This window comes from Botryllus schlosseri, chromosome 3, assembly GCF_051294905.1.
Source record: "Botryllus schlosseri isolate E-star chromosome 3, Bs_hap1, whole genome shotgun sequence".
Taxonomy (NCBI): Eukaryota; Metazoa; Chordata; class Ascidiacea; order Stolidobranchia; family Styelidae; genus Botryllus; species Botryllus schlosseri.
Window position 1 is genome coordinate 7,728,577 of NC_137238.1, and position 13,992 is coordinate 7,742,568.

Genomic DNA, 13,992 nt, shown 5'->3' on the forward strand with positions numbered 1-13,992 from the left:
CGTCTAATTATTTTCCCCTTTCGGATTAGGGATGTTATGGTAGACGAGAAACATTGGTGATCATGGTAAACATTGTTCGATGTCTGGCTGCATGCCATCAAAGAAACGCCTACTTTCTTATACACAAGACTGCTATGACGGAAATCAACGACGATGTAGTAATAATTGGAATAAAACCATGACATACCTTATTGTGTACGCACTGCACTCATGGTAGATGTACCTGGTATCCACATATCGCGCAAACCCTGATAAATATAAGATGTGTTCAACATAAACTGAAATCTGTTTCGAGAAGTTTGCTCGAAAGAATATGCTGCATAACCGAGTGAGATAGTATAATGGTTATGCGTCCGACTTCTCGATCGGTAGGTCGTGGGTTTGATCCCCGGCCGGGTCAGACCGAGGACTCGAAAACTGGTACCGGTACCGCGGTACGCGACGCGGCTATCCTGCAATCACGTATAGCATGGAGAAAAAAACGGGGCCGTATCACATCTCCATCGTCGAAGCATCTCGATGGTGCAAGCGAAAAAGAAAACGATATCTCTCTTTAAACGAGTGCTGGCTTGTGGTCACATATGTTAGTCACATATCACAGTTGTTGAGTGCAAATGGGGAAGTTTTATGCTTTCTGTAGACATCAATATTTCAACGTTATCGACCTCCAACGAAATGTCCGTATCAAAGAAGATTAGCATGGCCCCTGTGCAGGGGTGACACAAAAAATCGTGAATCTATATCAAAGAAGCGACGATGATGAAGTTAAAATATTGGCGATGATATGAAGTTAACTAGATTGTTTTGGCAAGGACTTTTCAAAATATAACAGGTCTTTATTGCAATGCTGAACATAATGGAACGACGTACAAGAAAACATGAAATTTACCCGTCGGTGAAATGACTTCCTTCCACACACTCCAATCACCCAAGCTGCTCACCGCACGGCCACCGCCTAGAAGAATGACATGTGCGAGCGATTTCTCTCGCTTCCATTGCGATGATTCGAGCGTGACCGTATAATTAAATTATGAATACGAGTTCTATCTCTATACTTCGATATTTCTTCTATCTTTCGATCCATCTCTCTCTCTCGCAACTCAATCTGCTCCTCCACCCAGTGCCTAATCTATCTCCACTCAATTCTGCTGCCTTCAATTTATCCGTTATGTACGATTATTAGCACATTATTGAAGTAGACATATTTTAGGAGTCTTGTAATTTTTCAATTTTCAATTTGAAGTATACTATTTTTAGCCTAAGTTCTTCTTTTCTCAGTTCACTCTCCTCCTCCATCATTTTGCTTTCTCTCATTCTCAGTTCTTTCAGCCACTTTGCTTCCTTCATTTTTTCCTGTAGGTATTGAGTCTTTGACAACTCAAATTCGGTACCGTACGTACGCTTGTCTAAATAAAAAAAATTGAAGTTCGTTGGACTGCGCATCAGAACTATTAACTCACCACGGCAACTGGAGCTGGAGCTGAGGTTCATGTCGGGGTGCATTACATGATGATAATGTTCATCGTTATCCCCTTCCTCGCCCGTCTTCGAGTGGAGCACTACGTCTATTAATTAGACAATGACATTTGAAAATTCATTACTATATCAGATGTATCATTTCCGATAACTCACAAGACGTTTGGCCATCGTCGTCGAAGGGATTGCCTAGGTCGTGGATTTGACCCGGGACGACTGCTATAAAACAAATTTTCATTTCAATCTGCCCCACACATCCCGGAATTCAAAACATACATGCCACTCCCTCACTAAGGGGGTCCATATTAACATCAATCATCCCTTCTCCAGTCTTTCGGCGCTCTTTCTTTAGCTGCGCGGCATCAGCCTTAGAACGGTCTTTCATATTTTGTCATCGCTTTTTCAAGCATTTGACCGTTCTCTGGCAGCTGATGCCGACAGCATTAAACTCAAGAGCCAAAAGCTCCCATGCGCGGTCTTTGGCCGCTGCACAGACCTTGTCTGTTTTTTTATTTTCGACAATAGGATTTTGCTTGATCAGCTCCAAAAGAAGAGCCTTTTCTCTCGGAAGAAAGTTAGGCTCCCTTTTGACGCTTTTTTCGAAATCGTTTGTGGCCATTTTTGTATCTGTCACAAAAAGCACCCATTACACAAAACTAATGTCTACACTTTATATAGAACTTTATCTTGGACATGCTCAGCAAGTTTGATTATGATAAGCATGAATTTTACAGAGTACATATACGTTGATCCTGCGTATAAAAATCCATTTTAGGGTCAGGAAACAAAATGCAATGCCGCGACTTCACCCGGCAGTGGTTTTATAGGATTTTGTGTATCTCGGATAACTAGCGGCGGGAGTCGCTAAGGTTACGGTCTACGGTTGGCTGCTCGACCGTGAAAATTGACACTTGAGTCTGGTGGTGCGCTGACTTGGAATTGAGTGCCGATCTGAACGGATTTGAGTGAGTATACTTTTTGGCGTGAGCTGAGCACTGAGTCTGTTGCTTGAGTAGAGAATCGCTGCTCAGCAGAGGAATTGGGCTCGGCCCTTAATTCATATCATAATAAACTTCTTTTTTAGTTGATTTGTTGTAGTTGAAGTTTTTCTTATTATACCTATGTCTGCAATAAAGTTTAGTACCGCAAACAACATGGGAATATAGAAACGTAATTTTTATCACTGAAATTTAAACCAGCAGCTAGAGAACTAAATGGGAATTTAATCGACAACGAAAAATTTGAAATAAAGACATTAAAAAACCACAGTACGAGTCAAAGACACCTGCAATAGTGGGGGATTGGAAATTAACGAATGATGCGCATACTTGGACAATTTTATCGATATAAGGCCTCATCGGTGCACTAATGCAGTGCAGTATACAGTAATTTCGCATCCTTTCAATTGCACGTGCGACATGGATTCTACTTCTAGCAATTCGCCTCGTGAATGCTGCTTCTTCTTTGGTGAACTGGAGGAACGTTCAAGTACACGTCACGAGGAAAAAGATCGTAGATAAGAAAGCCTTTGTCTGCTAGTATAAGTAGGCATACCATACGTCCCGTTTTAGGCGGGATAGTCCCGCATTTTAACGTCTAGTCCCGGCGTCCCGACCAGTCAGCCAAACGTCCCGCTTTTTTTAAGGCCGTAAGGTACTGCTGAACTAACGAAATTTTCCAAATTTTTTTTATTGAAGAATCCTAAAGTATGAAACTAGTTCTTTTCAAAAATGTATTGCTTTTGTCTGATTTCGAATTAGAAGTATGTTAAAATACGATTTGAAATCAACCATTTTCCTAGACGTAGAAATTCACCCCCCCCATACAAGTTCATTTATTTAAACTCACTCAAAATTGTTATAATCCTTCTGCCGTAAGCATTACCGGTATTTGCTACAGAAAAGAAGAGGCTAATACGCCCTACCTTACATCTTTACCACCCCTGACGACGTGAGATGCTATGGTAGAGTTGCTTTGGACTGAGTCATATTCATGCTACTATATTATTACCCTCTGCTTATACTATAAATTATTTTGTTAATCTTATTTCCTTATTATGACTTTACCTTTATACTTTATCTTCCAATAAGAACTCTTTATCCTATATACTCCCAGATTTTATGTTACATAATATCTACTCAAAACACATGCTTTGAATTCTTGTCGGTAGGGTCAAGCCCGCCTATGACAGCTTACGGATGAAGATCCTTTGGCTAAAACACCAGAATGTCTTGTTCACTAAATTCCTACCAATATATATATATCTTGAATGTATATATTATATCATGTCTTAAATCTGACCAAGAACTTTGGTGGATCCATTGCGGAAACTCTGTACTATGCCCTTACGGGCGTAGCTATTAGTTTTTCTCGCTATGCTGCCTTCGGCAGATTAATATTGTAAAATTCTGATCTGGGCCACGGAACATTTTCAAATTGGAGGCGGAGTCGCCCAGAAGTTGCATCTATTACCTCATAGTGTGGGCTCAAAATCATTGTTCATTTGGGCGGGAGGGGGCCAAAACATGTGCTTTCGGTCCCGGTTACACAACACACAGCCACATACTCCTAAGTCCAGAACCAGACCGTGACAACCTCGGGTCTATGAGCAAAGCGTTGCAAGTGTGACGTCATAATCCAATTTGAAATCCACCAGTGGGCGCTAAAGAGTGTCCCGAATTTGGTTTGCTAAAATATGGTAACCTTAAGTATAAGGTCAACAGCCTGTAATGAAATAGGAAGGGTTGGTATAAAGACTGCACATATTGCCGCCAATGAGATCGATTATAATTATCTTACTTTTAAATGAGAATTAAATGAGAAATAATTCCAGATTTAGATGTTATTTCCTTGTCCGATGTGCTTCCGGGAAATCCATCAGACACGAAAGTAATTCCACCATTTGGTGCAACCGCAAGTAAATATTTAACAGTGAGAGATGTTTATAATTGCTGTAAGTTGCTGAAGCTGCATTCAGGTCTTGCCTTGGAGTCTCTATCCGAATTTCGGTGCAATCAATGTCTGCAATTATTAAAATCCCCAAATTTCATTGGCAGAGAACACTGATTTTTTTCTAGGGATGGTATGACATCGATGCAACCCAAAAAAATAATACGTGCACTGCTTGCAGATAAGGCCTGAAAATGTTGATGGCTATGGTATGGCTTACATCAGGGGTCGCCAACTCAAAATAGGTCGCGGGCCACTTTTCCAAATTCCTGGAGGCCGCGGGCCGCATGACATCAATATCGATATAAAAGTAGGCAACGCAGTTCAACAACCACGTCTGATAACTCTACGTTATTACAACGCTGTGCTTTCTAACATAGGCGACGGTTATAGTCACCACAGAAGAACTTATATTTTATTGAACAAACACAAATACAACAAAAAGTATCATGATCATCAATGTCATTATATTTTGGACTATGAGCTGTACACGATACCTGACAATGACAACACTCTTTAGCCGCTAAAACAGGGGTGGCCAACATTTTTGTAATTCACGGCCGCATTTCGCGTACTCATGTAGCCTGCGGCCGCATACCGGAGGTTAGTCGTGATACACTAGCTGGGGCCAAATACCCACGTTATCATGTCCATGTCCATTGCCGGTACACTCCGAACTAATCTATATGCACATATCGGCTTACTATGCGCACCAAATCGTTAGTAGTTATGTTGTAAATGTTGTAAAGAGCCACAGAGAACCAATCTGTAGTCGCGCGAAAAATTTTTCATGTTCATGAGTGAATTTCGTCAATAAATATTAGTATAGTTTCACACATTACTATAAGATATTTATCCTTTCTCGGCCAATGTGATCAGATTCCCAGATACAGCTGATGCAGGGGGTATCTGCGAAAACTTAGGGTTGTTATTACAAGTGTCGACAGCCGCATAATTTTCCTTCTACTGCTGCAGATTTGGCCACCCATGGATTGAAGAATCAATATTGGGGTTAGCTATACACGGTAGGCCTACTTGCTAGACAACTATCTCCTCGTAAAGCATGGTTTTTGGAGCGCCCGAAGTCGTTTTGCAGGCGTCTCGGTCTTGGCAGTGGTGGGCCATTGCACGTCAAGGCAATATGCCCATTCGTACCAGCAAATTCTTCATCCATGGAATGATATTACCATGCCGAAGCCGTATCAACTAGTGAGTAATAGTGATAGTGGGCACATAGAATGGCTCACTTTGAAAAACAACAACATTATGTTTCAACTGCAATCAATTTTAGCGTTTCAACATGATTTACTAAGCGTTTTTCTGAATTTTTTTCAAATCAGGTCGCGGGCCGCAAAATAGAACCTCGCGGGCCGCGTGTTGGAGACCCCTGGCTTACATGGAATCGGATGGCAATATCGTAATAGGGCAGATCCAGTTTAAGTTTCATTAAAAACAAAAGAAACTGATCTTCAGTTGATAGTTTTATTACACGGTCTCCGGACCAATATGAAAGCGGCTGGAATCGTTCAATTATATCTCTAATAATAAGGAAATTGCCGCGTGATAATCCTGTATAATTAGCAATGGTATGGTCTGGCAAGTTTTCATATCTAGAGAGCTTCCCTCTTAAATTGGCAATTTCCGCGGCAGTTTCTGAGACAACCGTGATAGTCCGGAATAATCAGGGACTGGAAGATTGGATGCTTTCTTGTGAGGAAATAACTTTCTCTTGGTACAGGTCATTATTTGTGATGCCTGGGCAACATTACTAGCCCAGGACTGAAGTAGCACTTGTCCTTTTCCTTTGCCTGGTGTCTTGTGATTCTCCTCTCAAATTGTGGCTGGGAATGGCTGTACGTCTCAGCCGAATTCTCTGATACTGCAATGGTGCGTCACTTTTTTTTGATTTACAAAAGTCCTCATTAGTAAAGTGATGAGAACAGACGAGTGAAGCTTCTGTTGGAGTGAAGCTTTCTCTTCTGCTTCTCTCCAACCAAGCTTTCCTCAGTTTAGCATCCGACGGAAATTTGTGAAAGCTCCTACATCTTCCTACCTCATTTACGGAGCTGGCGCTGCACTTATGGACACAGCAGAAATGCTGCATCCTTATGAACTACCGGTACCAGACCAATCGAATAATTTTCTTTCGAATTATACCGGTTTATAACTCCTGGAGAGTTGTAATAAAACGGTTGAGGAACATGGATATAGTAAAATCGATCGCAAAGAGAATATACACTAGCATACTTGAACCTGGACATTGGACAAGCACAAAACGATGTCAATCACGGTTACTAGGGAAGCCGCTACCTCAGTGTCCAAGGGCGTCATGCATCAATGGCTCTCCACCTTTCCGGCCGTATGGTGAGTGCAGTAACTTAGTTACGGTATAGAGCAGTGGTTCCAAACCTTTTTCGAACCATCGCCCCCTTTTCAAGCTTTACACCGATCATTGCCCCCCAGATTTTGTGTACCGAAAAATGGGCATACAAACAGTAATCATCGGCGGATTGACTGAAAAGGTCATTTTTATAACGTTTTTCTCTCCGCATTGCTTGGTGGATGAATAAAAAAAAAAGGTCCCTTGGCTAATTTCGCCCCTGTCGCCCCCTTTGTCCATTTTCGCCCCCCCTCGTCATTTTCTCCCCCCCTGGACCGCCAAATCGCCCACGTTGGGAACCACTGGTATAGAGTATGACTGGAGTGACGACTCGATCGTTCTCCCATTGTTAGCTGGCAGAATGGTCACGGTCAGATGGCTGCACCCAAAACAGGATCGCTCAGTGCTAGTTTCAATGGCGTTCAAGGCGATTCGTCCTGTATTTCTTGAAGCTGCGTCGGATTTAGTTAGACAGTTCAACATTTAGGTAGCGGTGGTGAATCGTTACGACAAGCGAATAGTACCGTGTAGCCTCTGTTATTTTTTTCGCCAGAATTAGATCATACTTCGTCACGCATAGAACTGATAGAAGTCGGTATCATGGCGGATTCGGAAGCATCACTTTGGCCATTGGGGATGACTGCGAGGGACTAACTAAATGGAAATTGAAGAATGTTTCGAAGGACTTGGAAATTGAAGAATGTTTCGAAGGACTTAATAACTGGAAAGGTGTGTTTTATGAGGAATGCGAAGCATCCTTTCCTACTGTGAAAGCTTTGAAGAAACGTTTCGAAAATCATAAAGTTCTCACCAGTAATTGGAATATATCTGAGGATGCTGTAATTGCTGTTTTGAAGAGGGCTTGTGTAAATAGCAAAAAATACTTTGAATGTGCCCCATCATTGAGGAATTAGACATGACCAAAGCTGTTCCATTGGTGGAAAAACTCCATTCTGAATATTGTAAACTTTGTGTTGACGGATTTCATCAACATTATTCTAATATCTGCCATCAAGCTAACAAGTTTCTGGGTTTGCCACAATTGCCAGCTTCAGCATTACTTCTGAAGATTTTTGATTCTCTCGTCTGCGGTGAAGAGCAGCATCCAATCACAGAGATTAAAGGAGTCAACAGCAAGGAATCTGGTAAGTGAATAGCCTATACTTTTCCGTTCCATGGAAAAACTTTGACGTGTTTTTAGACATACTTGAATATATTGGTGAAGTGCTTTTGGGAGCCATTTCTAAGCAAGCCAACATGATGACGTGTTTTTAGACATACTTGAATATATTGGTGGAGTGCTTTTGGGAGCCATTTCTAAGCAAGCCAACGAAGCATGTCACATGCTTATCAACTGCAGCACCATCGGAAAACCTCATTAAAGTGATGCAGAAGAACGACGGTGGATTGAAGAGCCCGTCAGAATAGTCTCATGACATGGTTCTCCGCTTTTATGTTATCCACAGTAAAGAAATGGCAAAACCCCATGAAAAAGATAAATTTTTTCAGGGTACTTGAGGCGATTCCATGCGATCCATTCTATAACAAATTGATTCACACTGTATCACTTCAATCTGGTTCAGACCTAAATGGGGTTGAGGATTTCATGGACAAGGCAATGAAACACCACTTGAATAGCATCGGTTCTCACAATTTTGCGAAGTTTGCATTGCATGAGAAGCAGAAAAAGTCTTCCAAATTTTCCAAATGTTTGCGAGATAGCTTGAAAAAAAATGAACAATATTCTCTTATAGCACCATTTTCTATACTTCCAAACCTCTTGTTTCAATCATGATGCTGTTGAAAGTCTTTGCTTTTTTGTTATTGTTGGAATTGTATAAGCCATGGTATTTCTTTACCAATTTGACAATTGCTACTGCTATCACTGTAGGGTTTACTATAATGTAAAACAGGGGTGTCAAAGATACGGCCCGCAGGCCGCCTCTGGCCCGTGAACAAGTCTGAGAAGATTGAAATATTCTTATATTTTCCAGCATATCTCTTACCAGCATATCTCTTACAAATGTTGAGATTTTTGACAGGAAATACTTCCATGGTCATAGGCAGCACCGTAACTGCCGCACCCCAAACCCCCCAATTGGGGGGGGGGCGAGCACGAAGGGGGCCCAAGACCAAAGTTTTTTTTTGGGGGGGGGATAACGAAGTGCTGTTACGGCCCTGGTCGTAGGTCCCATTATAACCACCCGACTATGTGGTTCCGCTCTAGTAACAAGTAACAAGTCGGTGAAATTTACATCCAATTTCAAGAAGGCCAAAAGTGAACACTATGTTCAGAGTTTTATACAAATATGGACCAAGAATATGGTCAAGCTAGCAATTTGGCTTTTGAATGGTGTTGTGGAATCAGTATCTTCCAGAGTCCTAACACAAGATGTTCTGGAAGCAGCATTTGGATCTTGGGTAACTTCGGTTGACATTCATTAATATTATTCACGAATGTTAAAAGTCAACAGCGGTCTTCGATGAGATACAGCAGGAATCCAGATATTAGCCAAGTCAGTTACTCAGTAAATGCCTTAGGCCAGCGTTTATGCCAGCGTAAGGCTATAAAGAGAGGGAAAGGTGCCAATACAACATAAGCCTATGTTGATCAAAATCCTTGGACAAAAGTCGGCTAGGAACCCATGACCAAGAAAAGATGCAGCAAATGAAGCGAATGTAGTTTCTGGTAGTGTTAGTATGGTAGTTTTTTCTCCCTGTGGCAAATGCTGCCTATCCACATTGAGATTCCCTACCTAAAAAAGGAAAAAAAATGCGTTTTTCGAAACCTTGACGTGGTGCATTGGCTGTCTACTAATGTCACTGGCAGAGGTCTTCCAAGCGAATTCCAGGGTATTTTTGGCAATGACAACGAGTTCCATTCAAGTGCGATTTTGCATACTTACAAGGAGTAAGCCATTCAAGTGCGATTTTGCATACTTACAAGGAGTAAGTTCTGACTATTGTGAACCGAGATCAAGCAGAACATTGACATTACACAAGGCTCTGGTTCCAGTCATACTCAAGTTTCTGTGGTTATCGGACAGGCACACAAGACTACAAGACTGTTGCGATATTATTTGTTATATTCATACTCGAATTTCTGCAGTTAATATAGGATATATTTTCAATCAAAGCTATTGTGAACTGCATATCGATATAGTTCAAGATCTTTCCACTTGTTCACTTTGTAGTACTCTTCAGTCGTCCTTTCCATGAATTCATCTCACAATAGCCAATGTACACGAACCAGATATTCTATATACCTTCTGTCATTATATTTATATATGTAGCAAACTCTATAAAGGATCAAAGCCACAATATCACATCAATCTCGTGAGAAATGTGACATAGGCTACACGGTAATATTCACTAGTCATAACCACTCGCCACCGCTACCTAAATGTTGAACTGTCCAACTAAATCCGACGCAGCTTCAAGAAATACATGACGAATCGCCTTGAACGCCATAGAAACAAGCACTAAGCGATCCTGTTTTGGGTGCAGCCATCTGACCGTGACCATTCTGCCGGCTAACAATGGGAGAACAATCGAGTCGTCACTCCAGTCATACTCTATATAGCAAGGGTCGGCAACCTACGGCCCGCGGGCCGGATCCGGCCCGCCAAGCGAAATCGTCCGGCCCGCGACGAAATAACTCGTTACCACGAGAATACGGCCCGCTGTTTCGTAATGAGTTCCAATCTGCAGTGCAGCACTGCTTGGAAAGAATGCGGAATTGCTCCGATATAAAGTATTCTACGCCGTATTAGTCTATTGTTACGCCATAAAACTGGTGCGATGGCGGTCGACTAGTAGCCTATCTCGTATTGAAATTAGAAGACGGAGAATGTCTGTGGAGTAGACTAGACCAGTGCTTATCAAGCGGGTATCGCGCAACCTAGGGTATACTATACTTTTTAAGGGTTTGCCACTCAGATAGGGTGTGACAATAAAGGTGCTGTTCCTCTGCTCAGACGCAATGACAAAATCTAAAACTTTTCCTGTTTCATTATAGATAACCAGCATCCGTAGGTTAGTCATCTGTAGTTTAATTCACCAGAAGACATTTTACGCCAAGACAACAAACCTGAAAATAGTGTTTTGGACACAATGGTGAAAGCTGATTTTGTATCACAAACTGAATCACCGACAGTTAGCCTACCTCAGATATTACTAGAAGCAGAGCATCAATATGGCGATGTATTGTATATCTGCCATGTTCGCGCATTAGGTCGAGAAGCTATATGCTTGCACGAGTGTATGAACTGAGAAATGAAATAGCAACTTTCCTTGAAAATACAAACATCGCCGACTCATAATCTTGTCATCGAAAATGGGTATCTGATCTAGCTTTCGTGGTACATTTAACGTCACAACTAAACAAATTGAATTTGCAACTTCAGGGGGAAACAACTAAATACATGAGATGTTGAGACGCATTCGAAACAAAACTGCGACTCTGGGAATGTTAACAGTACAAAGAAAATTATGCTCACTTTCCTCTGGAGGACAGTAAACCTAGTACCAGCACTTTACATTTGTAACTGTGATATACGAAAATTAATTACTGAATTTCCACCCGTTTTTCCGACATTCGTTCTGTACAAAATAAATTCTGACTACTCAGTACTCCGTTTAATGTGGACGCCAAAACCATTGCCAGAAAATTTCAAATGTGCATATTTGAAATGAGATGCAGTTGAATTGAATGACAAGTTACATACACAGAGCATATCGCTGAATGACTTTGACAAAGAGTACGTTCTTGAAATGGGTCTTCATCCCAGCGTGACCAACAATGCAAAAGAAATGGCATCGACTTTTGTTTTCAACAATGAAATTCACGAAGAGCAAGCTAAGATCACGTATTCCAACGCCCATTTACAGAATATGGTCTGATTCTTGCTTCATTTGACTCGTTACCAGAAGTTGAAAACCTTTCACAAAGCAAGCTGCGCCAAGTGTCACATTTATCCTGCGTTGTTGAAGTGTAAATACATGTGTTTTGCTCTTTTTGTGATTTTGTATGATTGAGATTACAGCATTGTAGGGTAAAATACCGACGTGATCAATAAATATAGCATTAAGAAAAATTCCGGCCCGCCAAAATGTTGCGCACTCGAAATTTGGCCCGTGACGAGCAAAAGGTTGCCGACCCCTGCTCTATAGTGCAACAATGATGAGGCTCGCGCTCGAAGTGACTGCGGAATTACTGCGCGCTGAAAACCATCAATATTGAGCATGACTATGTATTCGTGCACAGAAAGCGAATGTTTGCGAGTCGAAAACCTCCGAGTGGAGGCGTGGGTTCGAATCCCACTTCTGACACCAATTATTGTGTTCTGATCTTGTTGAACAATAACTCCTACGACGAGGTTGCAATTTGAAATCAGTATATTATACAGCAGAATAAATTTTAAGACAGGCGACACGATCCAGAGTGCCAGTAGACAACAGAACGCAGGGTAGAAATACAAGCACGACCCACGAGGAAATAATGATTAGTGGTAATAATTACGAATCCTAGCCAAATAAGAGACAAACGAAACCAACGTAAAAAATTCACGAACATAACAAATGATGTCGAGCTAAGCCTTGCATAGTCAGTCCATCGATGCCCGTTGCAGAGCTGGTATTAGCCTAAAGCAGACAGCTATCGGATCTGTTCCAAGAATACACGGCTAGAAATAATTTATCTACGCCGTTCGTGACAGGGTTTTACATTCCTTCACGGCCAAAAATCGTTTGTCCTTGAAAAAGTCGAACATGCTAAGCTCCGACAAGATAGCGTAATGGTTAAGCGTCCGGCTTCTTGATCGGTAGGTCGTGGGTTCGATTCCCGGCCGGGTCAGACCAAAGACCTGATTAGTAACACTGGAATCCATGGCTTCCCTGCTTGGCGCTCATGCATTACTGGGATAGCATAGAGGGGTGGTGCATGACTTAGAAAGCCGTAAAGGCTAGATCTGCACTTCCTTGTCATGTGGCATGCATATGCGCAGCTCGTGTGTATGTGTATTATGAGTCGGTGTATATGCCGCAAAAACATCAAGGACAAAAATAAACTACGTCCTTTCCTTTCCGCAAGGAAATTGATCACTTCTAATCCGTTTGCAATATTCGATTTTTACGAAACATCGAGCCTGATTGTCACTGATATTATGTTATCGGGATTTCCAACGAGCGTTGCTAAGTCGTAAGCCGACAGGGAAAAGTACTTTTCTTTAGAAGGGCTGTCTTAATCGTATTTTTTTCTTTGAAATTCCAACTGTTGCGGCCTCCAGTTATGCGCAGTCTTTGTCAATAACTTTTCGACTGCGACGTCTTGGGTCGCGCACAGGATCTATTTTGTTTAGAAAGTGGTAGCTGGCGGCTGGCTGGCGGCAGAGGGCCTTTTTCTTACTTTGAAATCAATCAGGACTTACAAAGTTAGCCCTATTTTCCTCGTAGGTGTTGGTTTGCGCGCTTGCTGCCAATCCGGACGGGCTAGCATGTCTCCACGCAGTCATCTGACGGGCTGGATGGATCCCGTTTTGAAAGTCGCTGATCGGTATCCTCCCCCTGTGACTCCGAATGTATTCATGAAAGTATTCACCACTGGTCACTAACCTAAAAACTTTCTTCAACGACCGCCTGTCGTAAAATTTGTGGTATTCGTAAAGTCTGCGACGAATTGAGACGAACGGCATCTTCTGTGTGCTCTCAGTTATTGTTCTGACAACGTTCTCGAAGTTGAAAATGTCGCTTTCCAGTTTAAATACTGCCTTCAGAACAGCTTCATGGTCCACATAACGCATAAATCGCTCCGTCCATATTTTTAATCGACGAGAATGAAGTCGCACGTGATGCTATCTTGGCTGATACGAGCGACCAAGTCTGATGAAGTTTCGCCAGGTTTATACGCTTCATATCCGTGCAAAATTTGTAACGTTCCCTTATCACAAATGGCTTTGGATCGTAGTGCTCTTTCATAAAGTCGTTGATTTCCTCCGTGGAAAGATCGCTATCTTCATACGCACATGCTGCACAACTATGTTTGTTTGTGGTATTTAAAAAATGAAAACGGAAAGTGCCACAACTGCAACGCAACAACAACAAAGCGACATCTCTCTCCGCGGGTCACACGAGCCCCTGTGTGCCAATATTCACGACCATCAGCCAACACCATTCTAACTAATTAACGA

The 13,992-nt window shown here is 41.9% G+C and overlaps 2 protein-coding genes and 1 long non-coding RNA gene across 3 annotated transcripts in view; 1 reads left to right on the forward strand and 2 right to left on the reverse strand.

The window, feature by feature from the left end:
- The window catches only part of LOC145434839 (uncharacterized), a 249,143-nt gene extending 238,437 nt beyond the window's left edge, over positions 1-10,706 (forward strand). Inside the window, exons 2-3 of the mRNA XM_080312072.1 lie at positions 7,359-7,950; positions 8,081-10,706. Of these exons, the coding sequence (XP_080168198.1) occupies positions 7,695-7,950; positions 8,081-8,187 (363 nt within the window). The 5' untranslated portion in view covers positions 7,359-7,694 and the 3' untranslated portion in view covers positions 8,188-10,706. The remainder of the gene's footprint in view (positions 1-7,358; positions 7,951-8,080) is intronic.
- LOC145434849 (uncharacterized) overlaps positions 1-13,992 on the reverse strand; it is a 262,689-nt gene that overhangs the window by 81,771 nt on the left and 166,926 nt on the right. The window lies entirely within an intron of this gene.
- On the reverse strand, positions 1,188-2,003 carry LOC145434874 (uncharacterized). The gene is made up of 2 exons (XR_013913600.1): positions 1,461-2,003; positions 1,188-1,406 (listed from the first exon to the last, which is right to left on the reverse strand). It is a non-coding gene; the product is annotated as an uncharacterized LOC145434874 (long non-coding RNA).